The following is a 21,780-nucleotide window of genomic DNA, read 5'->3' as shown; positions in this document are numbered from 1 at the left end:
CTGTTAACTCAAATACATTAAACTTTATTTAAAAAAAATGTATTTCTCAATATGTTGCATGTTGACAGAATTTGATTCATTAACAAGACTGACGAAAAGTCCTTGAGAGATTCGGCTGAGTGACGTAACTCCTCCAAGAAAAGGTTTGCAAAGTCAGACAGGTTTGTAATCCACAAATGAGATCAGTTTTTCCTCAGTGTCACTTGTTTAAATTAACATTAATGCCGTCACCAGTGACAGCGATATTGTCCAGCGACTATCTGTGTCACAGCAAAATCTTCAAATCCACTCAGGTGCTTTAAAAAGGTGACTTGCTCTGGAAGATTTTTCACTGCAGATCAAAAAGGCCGTTGTCTCCCCGTAGGTGTTGATCCTTAACTGTTGCACTCACTGTGCCTTTTGCTTCATCTGAAATATAGAGCAGAGATATTGTACAAAATAATAAGTTATTACACACGGCATGAAACTTAAAGAGGGAAAACAGTCTAGTTGAATTTACTTACCTTGCTTTGAATCAAAGGAAATATTGTGTTGAGTGAGGAGAGCGCGCAGTCTCTCAATCTCTTCTCTCTGCTTTTGGAAATCCTTTAAGAAAATATATTGAAGGAATATAAAAATTTCTTTCACATTTTAAGCAGTATTGTACTGATATTATACATTGTTGTGTAGGCTATTATTTGGAAGACAAATGTACACACCTCTCTACATTTCTGTAAAGAGTTGTGTGTTCCCGAATCAGCTGCAACTTCTTCTGGCAGCTTTATCTTCACTTTTTGGCTCTTCAGGAGACCGGCGTTCTCAAAAATATCCCTCAAAAGATTGTTGTATCCCTGCAGCAAACATACATTGTGTGTTAGTGACAAGACCATTAGACAAATTACTAAAACTGGAAGAAAAATGATAAACAAGTAGGGCTGAACTTTGAAATGTAAATGGAACAAAGGACTTTATGTCTGTGTCTGAATCACTCAGGGAATCCCGAGTACGCCTTTACATTTCATCAGCTTGCAATTGATCAGCCACACTGGTCTTTACCTGCTCGGTAATAAGATCTTCATAGCGAGCCTGCTCAGCTTCATCCCATTCCCTTTGGAGCGTCTCACTCAGTGTCGGGTACACTTTAAAAAAAGAACATACAAATGATAAGACATCACTGACTCACCCCCCGCTGACTTGCGCTGTAAGATGGTTCTTTTGTCTTACCTAACAGCGAATGTGGATGGCAAACAAGCGGCGTCTCAAAGGTTAGCGAGTACACACAGGTACTGGGCTCTGAGACTTGAGCAAGCTTGCTGTTTGCACTGCAGACAAAAATGATCTACAGAAACATGAAAAGAAACAAGTTACAAACAAAATAATTACATTTTCTAGTGTTTATATTGTTGATTTGAGTGTGACAATGATTTTGGAAGAGTTGTCTGTCTGATATGGCTCTAGGGTGACTGTTCCAAACTTTTTTTAGTGTCAAATTAAATGTTGGGTCTATACTTGTAGGACAAACAATGTAAAGGTGCTGGACCAATAGACAGCAATGAAAAATGTAAAAGAAGGTCCGCGCATTGTAGCTCCCTTTAAGTGCAGTTTATTGATACATCTTAGTAACGATTTGAGCAGATGCTCTTCTTCAAACTTAATCATTATTAAGCATTAAGTTTGAAGGAGAGTATCTGCTTGAAACGTTGCCAAGATTAGCCAATAAATTGCACTCAAAGGGAGCTACAGCGTGTGGACCTTCTTTTACGTCTACTGTATACTTGTACGTAAACATTAACTAGACATTGAAAGAAGCCCGCTAAACGCCGCTAACCTTTGTTTCCCTGTTTCTCGTTCCACAAGTATCCCCGTCTCTCATCCACATGCCTGTGAAAGTGTTGTTTGCTATTTCCCACTCCTGCCAGATTCTGTTAGGATGGAACACACAAAAGGCTGCTGTTACAACAAACCCACAGCTTATTGCCCATCATTCACATATTGATAAATGTTAATGTAAGGTAAGGGAACCACATCTTACCCCAGTATCCCACTGTAGGCATTCCATCTAAATGACTGCTCGTGTTGGGTGATGTTGTGAAATGGACAGAATTCATATTTATACCTGCAAAATAATCAGGCACACAAATACCCTGTTATGTTTTTCCAGACATTTTGATATAGCATGCATGTATAAAACAGTCAGCATCCAAAACAGGGTCACTGTAGATAGCCAGTGGAAATGGGGATCAGATAAGATAAGATATTCTTTTATTAGTCCCGCAGTGGGGAAATTAGCAGTGTACAGCAGCAAAGGGGATAGTGCAAAAAACAAGATGCATCAGCTAACACAGTAAAAAAAAAAGAGCTAAACAAAGTGTAACAAAATATGAACCATTTAAATAGAAGGAAGTATAAAAACAGAAGCAGTATATACAGTATTGACAATAAACAGACTAAAAAAAAAATTGCACAAGTGGAAAATTATATTGCACAGTGAGAATTAAATGAAATTCCACCTGAAGATATTGCAAAGTTTGAATTACACCTGAGTAGTAATAATGATCTTGCACAGTCATTATACAGTAAAGTGCTGTGCAATATCATTATTATTACTCAGGTGTAAGCGATGTGTAAGTGACTCATGTGAGCATGATATGTGATGTAAAATACTCACGTTGACTCTGTGAGAGTGAAGCATTTTCCAGCAAGCCGGTGAAAATGTGCAGGACCTTGAAGAAGACATTGGTGTTTGATATGATGAATTAATTCAGTGATTGAGTTGATCCAACAGAAAATATCCTGATAACTCTGTCAACATCTACTGGTTAACCCTTTTTACTTTAATCAAATACAATTTAAATTATGTTAAACTATTTTTACCAGACACTGGAGTAGGGGTCACTTTAGGCTGTAGTCTGCTTCCCTGAGCCAGAAAAGGATTGTTCAACCTAAACACAGAGAAAAGCAAGTCAGGAAGGAGCTAATGTCATCAAGAAGGTGCCCTCTGTGACGGATGTGTTTTTGTGAAATAGCTACACTATTTATACAGTTTTTTTAATTGCACTGATCTGGAGAAGCACTCCAAATATATGTGTATCATGTGGGGAACAAATGGGTACTGTGAATGTCGTGATGTTATATGTAAAATGGAGTAATGAATGTGTATTGTAGCTCTCTGTTGTTTTTATTTATCTATTTTTTTTATCTGCACTGAGCTGTAGAAGTCTCCAAATGTCGTTGTACCATGTACAATGACAATAAAGCTTTCTATCTATCTTTTACTTAACTTACCCAAATGTGTTTGGCTCCTCGACTATCTTCATTTTACCAGCCAATCCATGATTTACTGTGTAGAAAAACAAGTCAAATCAATTAGCACACCACCACAATATAATAGATAGATAGATAGATAGTAACTTTATTGATCCTGAGGGAAATTCAAGTTTCCAGCATCACAGTTCCATAGTGCAAAACATGTTAGTAAAAAAGTTAGTAGTGCAAAGTACAAATATATATCCCAGATATAAAAATACAAGGAGATGAAGAAAACTGTTAAAACTGAATATAGTACAGTGTAACAGCTGTGATACACGACTATTAAAAAGTGAATATAGTGCAGAAGAGACTGTTAAAACTGAATATAGTGCAGGGTAACAGCTGTGATACACGACTATTAAAAAGTGAATATAGTGCAGAAGAGACTGTTAAAAATTAGTGTAGTGCAGGGTAACTCCAGTAGCTTATTCTAAAGTGCACTGTTTGCATTATTATCTGTCCTGCAGATACGAATATATGGTATTAAAACAAAAATACACTCAGTAGAGTGCAAATACTTACTGAAAAGAGATACACTGACCATCCACAGTCTTAATATATGATGTATACCGTTACCCAAACACGGCATGGCTGCTTTTAGAGCGACTAAAATGTGCTATTTGGGTTGTTTTCTCTGTTTTCTGGTTCACTTCCTGTTTTGGGTGGTCGTTACGTCAGACGTCAGTTCACGTGATCAAAATAACGTGATGACGTCTTGGACTACGACGTGCGTTCCACGACAGGAAGTAGCCGAAGCTAACTAACACTGTGATACATGTGGTTTAAAATAGAAGTGCAGGCTAAGCAGAAGCTAATACGAATTATATTGTGACAACCTATTTGAACTTGTGAATGTAGTAAGCGTAGATAAAATACGAAACGTTTACTTTTTGTGAGATAAATTAGACAAAACGCTAGTTTTACAATTAGTAATGCTAGTTAGTGTTAATGCAGGCTGTAATCTGAGAGTATAGCTGACTAGCTGGTTGCAACATGGGTCGAAAGAAACAGGGCAAGTTTGTGCGCCCTGACAACAACAAGGGAAAAGATAAAAGGCATAAAATGAAGGGGAAATCCTTAGAGGCCTTTACAGAAGAAATGCACACTGCTTTTGAAGGTAAAAATGAATTACAAAGTTGTGTTTAAACTGTTGCAGAGATGGTTGGGGTCATTTGGGTTTTAGTCCCACATCTGTCCTTATTTTAGTCTTGGTTTGTTTTGTGCGTGCCTCATATTTTGAAGGGCTACAAGACCCAGATTTAACTGTACAATAGTTGTCTAAAATGCCAAATTCAACATTATAGGAAGGACAAATGTAGCCAAGTATCTAAAGTACAGGATTTACATGACATTCCTGTATTGATGTATTAACTTGATGTGCACTTTCATAGACTAAGCTACTGGAGTTACCCTGCACTACACTCATTTTTAACAGTCTCTTCTGCACTATATTCACTTTTAAAAGTTTTCTTAATCTTCTTGTATTTTTATATCTGGTATATTATTTGGTACTTTGTACTACTAACTTTTTTACTGCCTTTTTACTAACATGTTTGGCACTATGGAACTGTGATGCTGGAAACTTGAATTTCCCTCGGGATCAATAAAGTTACTATCTATCTATCTATCTATCTATCTATCTATCTATCTATCTATCTATCTATCTTCTTAAGGTTATCATTGAATGATTGAAACAATGTTGGCTGATATGTTTTTTGCAAATGTGTCGATTTAAAATATAAAACCCCAGCACCTCTGTGAACTTATGCCACAGTAAAGTATATAGTAAGTAAATGGCAAATAAAATGTTGTACATTGTGGAAAAGGTGCAAAATATATAAACCCTGAAAGTGTAATTACCTTGTAGTTGAGGACGAGTGCTCACACTACATCGTAATGTACACTTTGTCCTCTTTGTCACTGTGTTTTTCAGCAAGTCTTCACCTGGAGGAGGGAGCAGAGGCCCCTCAGGTGAAACTGCCTTGTCCTCTTGCCATGTGGGAGTTGGGACACTGTGATCCTAAACGTTGTACTGGAAGAAAGTTGGCACGCAAGGGCTTTGTACGCAATCTACGCCTCAATCAGAGATTTAATGGACTCATACTGAGTCCGATGGGCACAAAGTATGTGACCCCAGCAGACAGGTGTGCATTTTTTTTAATCATTATAACACATCGCGATGATTCAAAAGACAAGCCATAAGCTGCCATATATAACAGTTAATCTTCTTCTGTTTTTGATTGATCAGTTAATTTAATCTATAAAATTTGATCTTAAGATGTTTTTATGTATGATCAGCAGCCCAAAAAAAAATATTATGAAATGAAACAAAGATACCAAGCTTATTTTAGCATTTTTAAATCTGTTGTGATCTCTTATTGTGATCAAAATAATGAATTTGTTTGTGTGGACCTTTGTGCACAGAGAGATTGTGGCTCAAAATGGTGTAGCAGTGATCGATTGTTCCTGGGCTAAACTGGATGAGACTCCCTTCAGTAAGATGGTTGGAACTCATCCCAGGTTACTGCCGTTCCTCGTCGCTGCAAACCCCGTCAACTACGGCAAGCCTTGCAAGTTATCCTGTGTTGAGGCTTTTGCTGCCACGTTCTGCATTGTTGGTAAGGCCTTAGCTTTCAGGAATTATATACTGTATTGTCTTCCAGTCTGCTTTTTCTGTATCTTGTGACAAGTTACGGCAGTGAAACTCTAACATACTGTATCTGATTTTACAGGTTTTGAAGAACTAGCAATGCTCTTGTTGAATAAATTCAAGTGGGGGAGAGTGTTCCTGGATCTCAATAAAGTTCTGCTGGACCGCTATGCAGCATGCCAGTCGGAGGAAGAGCTGCTCGCTGTAGAAAAGGACTATATCACAGCTAAACCAGAGGAGGATGAGTTTGGTAAAATGGGGGGGAGAAAGAAATAAACGGGTCCCATCCAGTGTTTTCCCTACATATTTGTGTTGCAGAGATGATTGGGGTCATTTGGGTTTTAGTCCCACATCTGTCCTTATTTTAGTCTTCGTTTGGCTTCATGTACAACTTCTACCCTTAAAATAGTTCTTATCTATTAAACTTTATTATGGTGAAAGCTCTGCTTCAAAATGGCAGAATCACAAGTAACAGCATTTTAGGAAAACTGGACTAGAATCTAATAATTTTCAACTGCTGAATTATTATTTGGGGAACACTGGGCTCATACGGCTTTTAAGCTGTATGAATTACTTATGATATATGATAATATCATTCATCATAAAATATAGGACACTATAATTTGTGATACCTGACCCATAATTATATGATTATAAGCAGCTTTCCCAAAAATTTTAAACACTGATGTAAACATTTCGTGCATTGTTTCCTAGACTGGTGATCAATAATAATTTTGCTTTACTTTGTTGATTTGATTGTGATTAATTTCAATCGCTGAACAAGATGAGATGTGGGCAGTGATTCAGAAATCTGGAACCACGATAATTGTTTCCAGCATGTCTGTATACACAGAAAAGGATGCATTTTGTTGCTGAGTTATGACCTCTATTGTTGAAGCAATTTTCTTAACAAAAGCTAATCATCATCTATCTTGTTCGCAGATCCATTTGATGTTAACTCGGGAGTTGAATGTAGGAATCTCAACAGACCTCTGTGGTAAGCATTTAATATTGCTCATGAGCGCATTTATATTTATAACCTGTATCAAATTAAACAGTTAATCTTTGCTTTTAAACTACTAATTACAATCGACACAGTATCACAAAACATAATATTGCAATACTCTCTATTTTGATATTTTCAGTTAGTGGTAATAGACAGTAGAAATATGGATCATGTAACCTTAATCCCTGACTAGCTTTAATTTAGGAATTGCTTTTTAAAAATAATATTTCTTAATCTAAGGATCTGCCATGGTGGCAGGTGACCTGGAATTTTTACCAGCCACAGCCAACATTTCCCCTGTATTTGGCCGGTGGCAGGTGCTAATTTCATTCCGTGGTGCTAGGTTCTTCAAACTGTCGTTTTTCTGTATCTAGTGAACCTGAAGATGATGATTCTAGTGAGGATACAGACACCTCAGAGGATAACGAAGAGGATGATGAGGCAGAAGATGAAAAAACAGAAAGCAACAATGAGTCACTAACAGTCTCGCATCATCATGAAGAGGAAGGGACTGAATCATAATCATCACAATAAAGCATATTTCAACTATGGATTTTTTACTTCAAGGATTGGCAAAATATGTTCAACACTCATGACAATTTTTTTATTTTTTTTTATTTAACCTTTATATAACCAGGTTAGTCCCATTGAGATTAAGAACCTCTTTTCCAAGGGAGACCTGGCCAAGACGGTCAGCAGCAAGAACACAAAGTTGCAGACACAGACACAAATAGAGATAAAATAAAATTCACAAACTCTAAAAGCACTAAAATTTGCATTAAAAGAGAACTATCTAAAGACAAATGGGGGGGACAAAAAGGAACTTTTCTGGGAGTCAGCTGTACAACAAGGGGGCTAAAAACATGACTCAAACATAACCTGAAAGCTATTTGGGGCTATCCAGTTTTGTAAAAGTATGTAAAGTGTATTGTTTTTATGAGGTCCTCTGACTTGGCTCTACTGGTTGTACCCAGGTCTAGGCTGGCGACTAAGGGTGACAGGGCCTTTGCCATCAATGCCCCTAGTCAATGCCTACCTCGGGACCTCAGGTTAGCTAGCTCTACTACCAATTTTAAATCTCTTTTAAAAACCCATTTTTATAAAAAGGCTTTTTTAACTCCGTAAGGCAACAGCTTGATGCACCTTTTCCCCACACCTTATATTGTCCTCTTTTGGCTTATGTGTAGTAACTTATTGTTTTGATACCACTGGTTACGGTTTTTAGTTTTCTCATTATTTGGTCTTTGTTATTTTATTGTTTTTATTTTGTCTGTATTTCATTGCATCTGTGCAAGCACTTTGAAACTATGTTTAGAAAGGTGCTATACAAATAAAGATTATTATTATTATTATTATGTAAATGCATACTAAATAAATTAATATTTGCAACTTTCATTCAGTTTAAGGTGCATATTGGGATATGGTCACAATTTCAGTTAGACACACATGATTTTGATGGATAAACAGACTTTTGGGATCCTACACTAAAGTTGCAGCAGCCTGTGGAGTTAAAATGGTGTAAAAGACCTGTAGATATGCATGGTTTAGTCAATCTAAAACAGACCAAATGTAGTTTTGCAGGTTATTTGCATATGAACAACTGCAGCCTACTGACTCGATCCCTCTTTATCAGTAAAATCAAGTTGAGTGTGTTGTAAATGTGGCGGTGGGGGGCGGACACACAGCAGGGACTCTCCTCTCCTCTCCTCTCCTCTCCTTCCTCTCCTCTCCTCTCTCCTCTCCTCTGTTTGCTGTCCTGAAAGCTATTTGGGAGCTTTCCAGTTTTGTATAAGTATATATCAAAATACAATAAGATGTATTGTTTTGATGTAAATGCATACTAAATAAATTAATATTTGAAACTTTATTTTTTTTTATACTTTATTTTTTCCCTTTTTTCAAGGCTGTTTTCATATATACAATCCACTGTTCGTAATTACAACAGTCTATAAACCAACTTTTAAGTAGATGAGCTTACAGACAAACCCATCAAGTACACGAGAGAAAACAACCTCAACATTCAAAAACGAAACAAAACCAAGAATAGAAATAACAATAATAATAATGACAAAAAGAAAGAATAGAGTTAAAAAAAAAACATTTGCTACTTTTATTCAGGCATATTGGGATATGGTCACAATTTCAGTTAGATACACATGATTTTGATGCATAAACAGAGTTTTGGGCTTCTTCTACACAAAAAGTTGCAGCAGCCTGTGGAGTTTAAATGGTGTAAAAGACCAGTAGATATGCGTAGTTAAGTCAATCTAAAACAGACCACATGTAGTTTGCAGGTTATTTGCATATGAACAACTGCAGCCTACTGACTCGATCCCTCTTTATCAGTAAAATGAAGTTGAGTAGGTTGTAAATGTGGCGGAGGGGGGCTGACACACAGCAGGGACTCTCCTCTCTCCTCTCCTCTCTCTGCTGTCCTGAAAGCTATTTGGGGGCTATCCAGTTTTGTATAAGTATATAAAAAAATACAATAAAAGGTATTGTTTTTATGTAAACACATACTAAATAAATTAATATGTGCAACTTTTATTCTTGCATATTGGGTCACAATTTCAGTTAGATACACATGATTTTGTATAAACACACTTTTGGGCTTCTTCTACATAGAAGTTGAAGGAAAGGAACTAAATAAATGAATATTTGCAACTTCCTTCTTTTTTTATACTGTTTTCATATATACAATCCACTGTTCGTAATTACAAGTCTATAAACCAACTTTTAAGTAGATGAGTTTACAGACAAACCCATCAAGTACACAAAACAACCTCAACATTCAAAACCAAGAAAAGATATAACAATAATAATAATGACAAAAAGAAAGAATAGAGTTAAAAAAAAAAAAACACAACATTTGCAACTTTCATTCAGATAGATTAACATGATTTTGATGCATAAACAGACTTCTTCTGCACAAAAGTTGCAGCAGCCTGTGGAGTTAAAATGGTGTAAAAGACCTGTAGATATGCATCGTTAAGTCAATCTAAAACAGACCACATGTAGTTTATAGTCTACATTATTTGCATAGGACTCTCCTCTCCTCTCCTCTGCCCTCCTCTCCTCTGCCCTCCTCTCCTCTGTCCTCCTCTCCTCTCCTCTGCCCTCCTCTCCTCTGTCCTCCTCTCCTCTCCTCTCTCTGCTGTCCTGCGGTAACATTGTTGTGGAACGACGTCACAAGCTCGAAAAAATGAAGGCGCAGAGGCAGCCATTACTGGAGCTTCTCTTCTAATTATTTTTTATTCCCAAATAAAATACTCGTGGAAAACTCCCATGGCAAGAGCTACAAGTCAGCTGGTAAGTGTCGCAACTTTAACACGAATAACAGCTCGAAGCCGGGTGTTAAGCTGTACATTGTACAGTGTGGCGGCAGGTTTTGACAACAAATAGTTTACGTCAGGGCCTTCACCATCTGAAGAAGCCTTGGTAACCGTAACGTTAGCAACGCTAGCAACCGTTAGCAACCGTTAGCTCGCTAATGCTAACACAACACCTAATGTTTGCTACGTTAATGTTAATAACACCTGGCTTTAATCGCTATTAAAGCTTCTTTTAATTATCCCACGTTGGTTTAGCATCTACTAAAGCTTTGTTGTTAGTTTTATAGGAGGTATGTTAGCGTTATCTTGTTGGCTGACGTTAGCTAGCTAAACATGTTCGCGCTTTCAAACGATGCTAGTTAACAAGCTAACATGCTAACAAGCTAACATTAGCTTTATTGCGATCCACCTTTTGGTTAGAACATAATAATAATAATAATAATAATAATAATAATAATACATTGGACTTATATAGGGTCTTTCAGAAACCTCAAGGATGCTTTACAAAAGGGGGCACATTTAAAATCATACTAATAAATAACACAGAAGAAACTATAGCTAAGTAATTAAAACATAGCTTTTTATTAAGGTTATAGTTTTAGTTTAGTTGTATTGTCAACCCTTTAACCTTTCACATGTCGACATACCAACTTTGAACATGATCATTATGTGAAAACATAAGGTTTTTTGAAGTAACTTAATGTTACCTGGGCTTCTGCTAACATTAGCTTTATTGCGATCCACCTTTTGGTTAGAACATAATAATAATAATAATAATAATAATACATTGGACTTATATAGGGTCTTTCAGAAACTTCAAGGATGCTTTACAAAAGGGGACACATTAAAATCATACTAATAAATAGCACAGGAGAAACTATAGCTAAGTATTAAAAGATAGCTTTTTATTAAGGTTATAGCTTTGTTTAGTTGGATTGTCAACCCTTTAACCTTTCACATGTCGATATGACATGACAATTATATGTGAAAACAGCATATATCCACCTTTTGGTTAGAAGATAATAATAATAATAAATTGGACTTGTCAGAAACCCAATGACGTTTTACAAAAGGGGGCACATTAAAAATCATACTAATAAATAACACAGAGGAAACTATAGCTAAGTATTAAAAGATAGTTTTTTTATTAAGATTATAGTTTTAGTTTAGTTGGATTGTCAACCCTTTAACCTTTCACATGTCGACATGACATGACAAGTAACGTTATATGTGAAAACAGCACATATCCACCTTTTGGTTAGAAGATAATAATAATAATAATAATAATAATAATAATGAATTTGACTTATATAGCGCCTTTCAGAGTCCTTAAGGACGCTTTACAAAAGAGGGCACATTAAAATCATACTAATAAATAACACAGAGGAGAAACTATAGCTAAGTAATTAAAACATAGCTTTTTATTAAGGTTATAGCTTTGTTTAGTTGAATTGTCAACCCTTTAACCTTTCACATGTCGACACACCAACTTTGAACATGACTATTATGTGAAAACAACACATGTTTTTGAAGTTACTTATGTTACCTGGGCTTGTGCTGACGTTAGATAACTAGCTAATTGACTGTGTTAAGTTTATAACTCGCTGTCAGTGATGGCCGGCGTTTATTTGACAAGGCAAGCTAAGGAGCTAATGTTAGCTTTGCTTTGCTTTGCTAAGCAGGCGTTTTGTTAGCAAAGAAAGTTCGCACAGGCCCTGTTGTTACCCTGTGGGTTAGGTTAACGTTAGCTGACGTTTCTAGCTGACCATTACATGGTTGATTAGTAGTAATGGGGTCAGTAGATAGTTATAAGAGTAAGGTTAGCTGGCAACTATACAGTCAAGTCCGGATAAAGGCAGCTAAATGGGCCACACCTTGAATGAGAAGAAGCTAGGCTAACTGAACTAACTAACTTGAGTTGTAAGCTGAACAACATCAGCACTGATAGTTAAGATAAGATAAGATAATATAAGATATTCCTTTATTAGTCCCGCAGTGGGGAAATTTGCAATGTACAGCAGCAAAGGGGATAGTGCAAAAAAAACGATGCATCAGCTAACACAGTAAAAAAAAAAAGAGCTAAACAAAGTGTAACAAAATATGAACCATTTAAATAGAAGGAAGTATAAAAATAGGAGCAGTATTGACAATTACAGTATATCACTATGTAAAAAAATGAAGCAGCTAAGCCAACTGAACTAACTTCACTGAGTTGTAAGCTGAGCAACATCAGCACTGATAGTTACAGTATATCACTAAGTTAAAAACATTGTTACAAGCACCAAAACAGTTTGTTGGAAACACAACCTGTCGCTGTATTTCAGTCTTCAACAATAATTTGGTGGGTTTCTCACCCTGCCATGTCAGTTTGATCAAGTGCATTGCAAATGTGATGTATTCAGTGCAGTTGTGGTTGTAAGTACAGCTGTCACATGAAAGCAGTAACTTTGACATAGTTTTTTTACAACTTTAACACTGGATGGGTGGGACCACCAGGCTCAGAAGCGGCTTCTACTATAAGAATTGTGTACAAATCTAGACTTTGCTCCTCAAAGTGGTCTCACTTGAAATTTTATAATTAAGTTATGATATCAACAGTGTTAGGTGCAGTACATTTTTGGCAACCTTGGAAAGTTTGTCTACTCTATATGATCCAGATCCTCTAAGCCTCCTCTAATGTTATATGCACAATTGCTGGAATAGGTTGGCTATTTGCTCCTTTTGTAGGACATTATATTGTTTTCAGTATACAGTTTGCGGGACCAGAAAATACAGCAAATTGTATTAATTCAGGCTCGACAATATATATATTTTTTGCTATTCATTGCCTATCACTTTTTATGTCATCCTATTTAAGGGGGATCTCAAAATGAATGCACTATAAGCAAGCAATTGCAATATCTGTTTGCTCTAAGAATGATGGGGAAAATACTTAAAAATCTCAATTCAAATGACAGTTCAAAGTGCTGAAAAGCAAAACATGACATTTTCCTTTGACAGATATTCTTTATGCAAATTGACATTAGAGGCAGTTCTCACTGTTGTTGTAATTATATTGTAATATTTTATTCCGTCTTATTGTGTTAAAAGATGCATTTTGACAATTTTAGACTAGATCTCCCATATTTCTCAAGAACTACACCCTGCTGACTGATATATTCTCAATGTTCCCTCTCTTGTTCCAGTATGATGTTGTGCCCATTCAGCCCAGCGTTGTCATCTGTTCCTGCTCGCATCCATCAATGGTAAGAAACCACCCTGACTCCTGCTCGCCACTTGCTATCCCAGGCGCAAGCAGTAGCCACTGTCCCAGCATGGAGGGCTCAGCCTCAGAGGGCCGTCCTGTAGGAGCGTCTGCCAGCAGCCAGGGCTCAAACCTCCGCACACAGACGGCTGTCCAGGCCCCTCAGCCACGCAAGAAGAAGCCAGAGGACTTCAGATTTGGCAAAATACTGGGAGAGGGCTCCTTCTCAACGGTACGTAACTTGCATTCCACTTAGCTTTTGAGTTATACCTGGGTAGATGTTGCTACATGCTAGCATTCTTTTGATTAATGTACTTGGATGAGTCATCCTCAGTTCATTTGACAGGAATTGACAAAACAGGCCCTAAGAGTAACAAGATATTTTCCCAAGTCTGACAAGAAACTAACATGCCATGTTGTGTTTTTTTGTGTTCTTTTATCTTAAGGTTGTCCTGGCAAGAGAGCAGGGTACGGCGAAAGAATATGCAAGTAAGTAATAATGCACCAGCTTTTGGTGAATGACACTTTATTATCAAAACAGAAAAGTTTCTTGGTGTACTTTTACTATTATATCCTGACATTTTCTTTTCTCTCCTACAGTTAAGATTTTAGAGAAGCGCCATATTATGAAGGAGAACAAAACCCAGTACGTGAAAAGAGAAAGGGATTTGATGTCGTATCTAGATCACCCATTCTTCGTCAAGCTCTACTTCACATTTCAAGATGATGAGAAGTTGTGTATCCTTTTAACAAGTTTGTCAAGGCATGTGGTATGTTATATATATGTACAACATATATTGTTTTTGTGTCAAAAATTGATTTCTAGTAATCACAGTCTTCCTTAACTAGCTTTTCTTAGATTTTGGTCTTAGCTACGCTAAGAATGGAGAGCTCCTGAAATACATTCGCAAAATTGGTTCTTTTGATGAGACCTGTACTAGATTCTACTCAGCTGAAATAGTTTGCGCTCTAGAATACTTACACAATAAGGGGATAATACACAGGTAAGACTTTCTGTTTGTTTTATCCTTTTTTGCTTTTTTTGTTATATAATTTTCGCGTTTGTTTACCCCATAAGTTACAACTGGTTTGTCTCATTGCAGAGATCTGAAACCAGAGAATATTCTTCTGAGTGAAGAGATGCACATCCAGATAACAGATTTTGGGACAGCAAAACAGTTATCATCAGACAGTAAACAAGGTATAACCACAATCCTGATTTCACTTAAGTATAACATTTATATTAATGACATGAATGTAGCATTTTACTTTCTGTGAGCAGTATGAAGTTATTCCTGTTCTCTTTTACCATTTATTTGCATCGTTTGGCAGCGAGAGCAAACTCCTTTGTCGGAACAGCACAGTATGTGTCTCCAGAGCTGCTAACAGAGAAATCAGCCTGCAAGAGGTATGATGTTTGATAAACATGAATATTGTTCTGTTTTTATGTCTGTCAGATAAGGGTGGCATCACATTTTTAATTTTATTTCTCTGTTTTCCTTTTTCAGCTCTGACCTCTGGGCCTTTGGATGTATTATCTATCAGCTGGTGGCTGGTTTACCACCGTTCAGAGCTGGGTAAGTACTAAAGGGATATTGTTGTCACAGTTCAGTTAATAATTATTAAGCCTTATTTCATGCTTCAGTATTGGCTGATCATGTAATATAGCTATTTTTACCATTGAAGTTTACTGTTTAACATTGCTTTAAGAGCAAAAAATGCTAACTGACAACAACCTTGCCCTAGTAATGTGCCTCAAGCAAACAGCATTATCCTAACAGTCTTTTTTTTTTGTTCTCTTCCTCTTGTGTTTCATTCGTTGTAGAAATGAGTACCTAATATTCCAGAAGATAATAAAGCTGGAGTATGAATTCCCAGAGAAATTCTTCCCCAAAGCCAAGGATCTTGTCAAACAGCTTTTGGTAGGTCATCAAAAAACCATGATTCATATATGTAAGATAATTAAATGATTCTGTTATCTGTAGGGAAAATTAATTGTGTATATTTGATGGTCAGCTGGTGTTGGTTATTTACAGGGCAGTGCTTTTCTATTGAATGGAAACACATGTCCCATCTGTTTCTGTTTTTTCCCTCAGTCACTGGACCCTTCCAAGCGGATCGGGTGTGAAGAGATGGGGGGGTACGACCCTTTGAAGCAGCACCCCTTCTTCGACACTATCTCGTGGAGTGACCTACACCTACAGACGCCCCCCAAGCTCACCCCCTACCTGCCAGCCATGTCTGAGGATGATGAGGACTGTTATGGAAACGTAAGATATTTTATTACGGTCCAGGTCCCACTTTAAATTTTTGTCCATTGTATGCTTGTTCATGGGAAAATTTTGGTGTGATGCCTTGTTGAAAGATTGATTCTCCCAAACTCTGAACAAACCACAAATCTTCAGCCAAACATCACTGTGCCTTTTCTCAACTGTCCCATTTCCAATCTCAGTACGACGACCTCCTGAGCCAGTTCAGCAACATGCAGGTGGCCCAGTCCAGCTCATCACACTCCCTGTCGCCACACGAATCCACGCCCCCGCAGAGGTCCAGCAGCAACATCGAGCAGTACATCCACGACCTGGACAATAACTCTTTTGAGCTGGACTTGCAGTTCACTGAAGAAGAGAAACAGTTATTGCTGGACAAACAGACCACTGGAAACCCTTGGTAAACCCCCTCAAATGTTTCAACCTGTTAATCTGTATGTATTAGAGCGCTGTTCATTGTTTTCATTTAAATGTAAATCACTCTTCGATCAAAGTCTTGCTTGTGTCCTAGAAATGTGGAACAAAGTCAGATTCTAATGTTAATTTGTTGAGAAAAAGTGGATGTGAGTGAAAGGGAGTGGGTGTCGGTGATCTAATCTGCTGCTGTTTATCTACACAGGCACCAGTTTGTGGAGAATAACCTGATCCTGAAGATGGGCCCAGTGGATAAACGGAAGGTGCGTGAATTCAACCTTTTCAAGTTGAACCTTCTTATGGGTGAAGAGTTTTCTGCCAGCTAGACTATACATTAGCTGTGTTTTTGTTATAAAATGTGAACAGGTTTTCTAGTTAATGCTGGTTCAGCATAAATCCCCTCCAATGACCCATAGTATTGCTCTGACTGCTAGCATATACTGTAGGAAGTAAAAGGGGAATTCCCTGCTGTGCTGAGGAAAGTCTCATTGGCCTCATAGCCCCCTCTGTTGGTGAACTAATGTCTCGAGACATGTGGCATTCCATTGCAGGGTCTGTTTGCTAGACGGAGACAGCTGCTTCTCACTGAAGGACCACACCTGTACTACGTGGATCCTGTAAACAAGGTCCTGAAAGGGGAGATTCCTTGGTCCTTTGAGCTACGCCCCGAGGCCAAGAACTTCAAAACCTTCTTTGTTCATACGGTACATGACTATTTCTGATGTCCGTCCAGTTTTCCTCCAGCAGCATGTTGATACTTGCCCACTGATTAGAATTTCTCTTCATATTTGGTTTACTTTTGTAATAGTTTTTTTCTGTTTCTGTGACACAGCCTAACCGAACATACTATTTGATGGACCCCAGCGGAAATGCTGACAGATGGTGCAAGAAGATCCAGGAAGTGTGGAGAAAGATCTATCAAAGGCACCAAAACCCTGGCCTATAGGAGCACAGTTCCTCCTGGTGGCCACTCCTCTTTAGCTCTGAGGCCAATCACTGAGCAGAGTAACACCCTCTTTAGTGCCCTTCATCACCGCAATGTAAACAAACTCTTAGAGACGCTGGCATCTAGACCTTGTTTGTTTTCCTGAGTAGAACCATGGGAAAAAATACAACTTTGGATTCAGGGTTGCTTTGCTTGTTCTTTGTGCTCTCTGTGAGGCTTCTATTGCATTTTTTCCATGTATGGATGATAAGACTGCCACCATGCACATCTGCTTTTTGTACATTCTGCAGGGGGGGGGGGGGAAGAGAAGGGCAAGCTTGTCCTGTAGAGTGACACAAGCTTGGGTACCGCTAGGACTATCTCAAATGCAAGGACTGGTTTCCTGCTTCAATGATACCATAACACAAAAATCTAGCTTTTGTGAACCAGAGCCTATCCTGATATCTTAATTAATCCATATCCTAATCCTACATCGTACGTGCAAGCTGTAGTCGGGCCCCACTTCTAGAGCATATACTCCATAGTTGTAACAGATACTGTAAGCTGATTCAGTCTCACACGTTTACCAAACTCAAATCCTATATATATTTTTGTCAGAGCCCAGATGTCCCCACTGTATTTGAGTTGTTCTTTTTTTAGTCTCTTGGTACTTGCTTATTGCAGTCCAATTAAGGTCTCAATGTAACAAAGCAGAGTGCCGGTCTGCAGTGAGACATGGGTCTGAATCAGTCTCTGTACAAGTGTGAGCTTTCCATAGCCGTTACTGAGGATGTATTGCTAACAGGGGGCGGGTAAACATGCCACTAGCTTGTACTTCCTAATCATAACTTGCTTATCTTTCCTGCATGGCCAGTTTTGTAGCTCAGCCTTGTCCGCTTCTCTCTCTCCCAGGGCACTGGAGATATAGTTTTATTCAAGTTTAAAGGTGGGTATTTTTGACTGCATTGGCAAACCATGGCGAATATTATTGGATGATTTGGCTGTTCTGTACCATTCACTGGCTATTTCTTTGTGGTGTGAATTCTTCAATTTCTTTTTCGGTGGGATAGTCGGCTCATCTTCTTCAGTACGTCCTATTGAAAACTAAATCTTATGTGCTGACCACCCCCATGCTGAACAGAAAACCTTCATCAACAGTGATACATACACTTACTATCATTCTCCGAAGCAATCACAGTAAAGCTGTTGTCCCCGGACAAGATGGCAGAACTGCCTCATCGGGCTCATCGGCCCGTCTTTTTTTTTTTGTTTTGTTTTCATTCTGACGTTTGGCCCAATAGAAATTAAAGCGATTGATTTAACTTGTGCTCTTTGTTTTAGCAATATGTATTATCATAATGCTTTTAATTTTTGACATATTACCTTAAGGTCCTTTCCAAAGGTCCTCTTCCTTCAGCTGAGTCTGTGTGTGCAGTGTGTGACTGGAGTATAGGTGAATAGGACCCTCTGGCCCTGGGGCCCGGGGCTCGATGTGGTTGGATGTCAGTTAAAAGATATCTATCTGATCCAAATAACCGATGAAATTGCTGTATCTGTCTATAAAGTTGAGGAAGCACTAGAGAAGTGCTTTCATCTAGTTAGAAAAATTGTTTGAATCAAGTCGATGGCAGTCGGTTACATTGTGTATGGAATACTCTACCTGGCTTGTAACTGACTAGAACTGTGATGTACAGATGATGTATTATTAAAATCTGAAGCAAGTAATGCAATGATATTAGGATACAGTTTTTGTATTTTTATTCTTGTATAAGGTTATTTGATGGCTATTGTTTAGCCTCTAGTTCATTCTGTGTTATTTAAATTCTAATATATGAATCATATTTGGATTGAAGTCATGTTCAGGGGCCATGTTGTGTATGTATTGAGATGTAAAGCCTTTGAATGTGAATAATTATTGTAAACTATAATATTTTACAGCTTTTTTCTTACTATATCATACATTTTCTATTTGCTCAGTGATTTAATCATATTCTGATAATTTAATGAATCTGTTCATTCTCCTCTCTGATTATTTGTGCGCTAGGTCAGTAGATGTTGAATGATGAATTTTCCACTTAATGCTTGGTAGTCCAGTAATTAAAGCATGTAGGGATTTAGGCATACAAAAATAAAGCCATGTGTCCTGTCTTCTGTTTAACAACCACCAGTCATGACACAGTGAAAAGCAGCAAGTGGCAATGGCATCTCACATTTTTGCAGCATGTAAATAAAGTACCGGCCCATTATAATTGTTTTTTGTGTCGTGAAAATTACTTGAAATGCAAACATCACGGGAGAAAACCTAAAGCTGGTTGGTTCTTGAGTACGTTCATGGCACATTTTCTATGTTATAATCATGAAATACTATAACCGAATGACATTTTACAGGCTGTCGGTATCAAGAGATCATTGCTCCATATTGAAGCTGGGGAGGACCTCCTTTCTCTGGAATAATATATACAAGTGTCTGTCAGTTGCTGGTGGAGTGGGGTTGGTAGGAGTGGCTGAGGCGCTGGCAGCCTGCATTTGCATGCAATTGTGGCTGCAGCTCAGATATTTAAAAATAAAGCCATGGTTCCTGTCTTCCCTAACAACCACCAGTCATAAAACAGTGAAAAGCAGCAAGTGGCAATGGCATCTCACATTTTTGCAGCATGTAAATAAAGTACCGACCCATTATAATTGTTTTTTGTGTCGTGAAAATTAATTGAAATGCAAACATCACGGGAGAAAGCCTAAAGCTGGTTGGTCTTGACTATGTTTATGGCACAATTACTTGAAATGCAAACATCACGGGAGAAAACCTAAAGCTGGTTGGTCTTGACTATGTTTATGGCACATTTTTACTTGAAATGCAAACATCACCGGAGAAAACCTAAAGCTGGTTGGTCTTAACTATGTTTATGGCACATTTTTTTAGGTGCCATTTTTTTTGTTACACTGTGACACAGTGAAAAGCAGCACGTGGCAATGGCATCTCACATGTTTGCAGCATGTAAATAAAGTACCGACCCATTATAATTGTTTTTTGTGTCGTGAAAATTAATTGAAATGCAAACATCATGGGAGAAAACCTTAAAGCTTAAAGTTCTTGAGTATGTTCATGGCACATTTTCTATGTTACATTCAAGATTCAAGAGTTTTATTTGCCATTTGCACCTAGTGTGGAGTGGGTTTGGTAGGAGTGGCTGAGTTGCTGGCAGCCTGCTTTGCATGCAATTGTGGACTCCCCAAGTTAGTGTTTGCAGCTCAGATATTTAAAAATAAAGCCATACATCCTGTCTTCTGTTTAACAACCACAAGTACTCAGCATCCGCTGATCATACAGATATATTACTGTCTGACCTTTGACTGATGTGTGGCAGCTTCTGAAGGCTGGGAGTCATTATAACTGGATGTAAATTAAGCTTTATTTATATGATAATTCAGTAGCTGTGATGGTAGTGAAGCCAAATAATTCAATCCTGTGTGTTGTAATGTGGATGTTGTGTCAGAATTTATTTACGTTTGTGTGGATGTGTTCATTTTGTTGAGCTATTGTGATTGTACTGTATATTCTTGCTTAACATCACGGGAGAAAACCTAAAGCTGGTTGGTCTTGACTATGTTTATGGCACATTTTTTTATATTATAATCATAAAAATACTGTAACCAAATGACATTTTTACAGGCTGTCAGTATTAAGAGAAAACCTAAAGCTGGTTGGTCTTGACTATGTTTCTGGTACAATTACTTGAAATGCAAACATCACGGGAGAAAACCTAAAGATGGTTGGTCTTGACTATGTTTATGACACATTTTTTCATGTGCCATTTTTTTATTACACAGTGTGACACAGTGAAAAGCAGCAAGTGGCAAATGGCATCTCACATTTTTGCAGCATGTAAATAAAGTACCGGCCCATTATAGTTGTTTTCTGTGTCAGGAAAATTACTTGAAATGCAAACATCATGGGAGAAAACCTAAAGCTGGTTGGTTCTTGAGTATGTTCATGGCACATTTTCTATGTTACAATCATGAAATACTGTAACCAAATGACATTTTACAGGCTGTCGGTATCAAGAGATCATTGCTCCATATTGAAGCTGGGGAGGACCTCTTCTCTGGAATAATATATACAAGTGTCTGTCAGTTGCTGGTGGAGTTGGGTTGGTAGGAGTGGCTGAGGCGCTGGCAGCCTGCATTTGCATGCAATCGTGGCTGCAGCTCAGATATTTAAAAATAAAGCCATGGTTCCTGTCTTCTGTTTAACAACCGCAGCAAGTGGCAAATGGCATCTCACATTTTTACAGCATGTAAATAAAGTACCGGCCCATTATAATTGTTTTTTGTGTCTTGAAAATTACTTGAAATGCAAACATCATGGGAGAAAACCATACAGCTGGTTGGTTCTTGAGTATGTTCATGGCACATTTTCACTATATTACAATGTCTATATATCAAGATAATTGCTCCATATTGAAGTGGATCAAGCTGGGGAGGAACCTCAAACATCACGGTAGAAAACCTAAAGCTGGTTGGTCTTGACTATGTTTATTGCACTTTTTTTAGGTGGTTGTTTTAAAGCACTGACCAGAAGTGGCAACTGTGAATCTCGTTGTATTTAATACAATGACAATAAAGCTTTCTATTCTATTCTAAATGACATAGT

The 21,780-nt window shown here is 37.8% G+C and overlaps 3 protein-coding genes and 1 long non-coding RNA gene across 4 annotated transcripts; 3 read left to right on the top strand and 1 right to left on the bottom strand.

Annotated features, from left to right (window-relative positions):
• Positions 1-3: 3 nt before the first annotated feature.
• gnptg (N-acetylglucosamine-1-phosphate transferase subunit gamma) lies at positions 4-4,045 on the bottom strand. Its single transcript, XM_037756104.1, has 11 exons — positions 3,811-4,045; positions 3,265-3,319; positions 2,854-2,921; positions 2,648-2,702; positions 2,012-2,095; positions 1,808-1,901; positions 1,204-1,318; positions 1,036-1,118; positions 699-830; positions 504-585; positions 4-408 (listed from the first exon to the last, which is right to left on the bottom strand). Exons 1-11 carry the CDS (start codon positions 3,875-3,877, stop codon positions 329-331), a joined length of 915 nt encoding a protein of 304 aa, XP_037612032.1. The 5' UTR covers positions 3,878-4,045; the 3' UTR covers positions 4-328.
• Positions 4,045-7,497, top strand: tsr3 (TSR3 ribosome maturation factor). The gene is made up of 7 exons (XM_037756106.1): positions 4,045-4,175; positions 4,208-4,405; positions 5,222-5,432; positions 5,713-5,906; positions 6,021-6,188; positions 6,881-6,935; positions 7,319-7,497. The coding sequence occupies exons 2-7, from the start codon at positions 4,282-4,284 to the stop codon at positions 7,464-7,466; spliced, it is 900 nt and encodes a 299-aa protein (XP_037612034.1). The 5' UTR covers positions 4,045-4,175; positions 4,208-4,281; the 3' UTR covers positions 7,467-7,497.
• Positions 7,498-7,673: 176 nt separating this feature from the next.
• Positions 7,674-8,811, top strand: LOC119480038. Its single transcript, XR_005204801.1, has 2 exons — positions 7,674-7,867; positions 8,738-8,811. It is a non-coding gene; the product is annotated as an uncharacterized LOC119480038 (long non-coding RNA).
• A 1,207-nt stretch (positions 8,812-10,018) lies between these two features.
• On the top strand, positions 10,019-19,381 carry pdpk1b (3-phosphoinositide dependent protein kinase 1b). The gene is made up of 14 exons (XM_037756100.1): positions 10,019-10,253; positions 13,462-13,752; positions 13,967-14,009; positions 14,121-14,258; positions 14,380-14,524; positions 14,624-14,721; positions 14,853-14,928; positions 15,029-15,097; positions 15,346-15,442; positions 15,617-15,790; positions 15,973-16,190; positions 16,410-16,467; positions 16,756-16,908; positions 17,037-19,381. The coding sequence occupies exons 1-14, from the start codon at positions 10,230-10,232 to the stop codon at positions 17,148-17,150; spliced, it is 1,698 nt and encodes a 565-aa protein (XP_037612028.1). The 5' UTR covers positions 10,019-10,229; the 3' UTR covers positions 17,151-19,381.
• The last annotated feature ends 2,399 nt before the right edge of the window (positions 19,382-21,780 follow it).

The sequence above is a fragment of the Sebastes umbrosus genome, chromosome 20 (genome assembly GCF_015220745.1).
Source record: "Sebastes umbrosus isolate fSebUmb1 chromosome 20, fSebUmb1.pri, whole genome shotgun sequence".
In the NCBI taxonomy this organism is placed as follows: domain Eukaryota; kingdom Metazoa; phylum Chordata; class Actinopteri; order Perciformes; family Sebastidae; genus Sebastes; species Sebastes umbrosus.
This window is presented reverse-complemented; position numbering and strand designations above follow the sequence as displayed.

Excerpts from the sequence above, each read along its gene's own strand:
- gnptg (XM_037756104.1), bottom strand. The coding sequence starts at position 3,877 with ATGCCGTGTTTGGGTAACGGTATACATCATATATTAAGACTGTGGATG. Across the intron at positions 3,320-3,810 it reads GGTCAGTGTATCTCTTTTCA|TAAATCATGGATTGGCTGGT; the intron begins GTAAGTATTTGC and ends TTTTCTACACAG. Across the intron at positions 2,096-2,647 it reads TTCACTCTCACAGAGTCAAC|GTATAAATATGAATTCTGTC; the intron begins GTGAGTATTTTA and ends ATTATTTTGCAG.
- tsr3 (XM_037756106.1), top strand. The coding sequence starts at position 4,282 with ATGGGTCGAAAGAAACAGGGCAAGTTTGTGCGCCCTGACAACAACAAG. Across the intron at positions 5,907-6,020 it reads TGCCACGTTCTGCATTGTTG|GTTTTGAAGAACTAGCAATG; the intron begins GTAAGGCCTTAG and ends CTGATTTTACAG. Across the intron at positions 6,936-7,318 it reads AATCTCAACAGACCTCTGTG|TGAACCTGAAGATGATGATT; the intron begins GTAAGCATTTAA and ends TTCTGTATCTAG.
- pdpk1b (XM_037756100.1), top strand. The coding sequence starts at position 10,230 with ATGGCAAGAGCTACAAGTCAGCTG. Across the intron at positions 14,929-15,028 it reads GAGAAATCAGCCTGCAAGAG|CTCTGACCTCTGGGCCTTTG; the intron begins GTATGATGTTTG and ends TTCCTTTTTCAG. Across the intron at positions 15,443-15,616 it reads ATCTTGTCAAACAGCTTTTG|TCACTGGACCCTTCCAAGCG; the intron begins GTAGGTCATCAA and ends TTTTTCCCTCAG.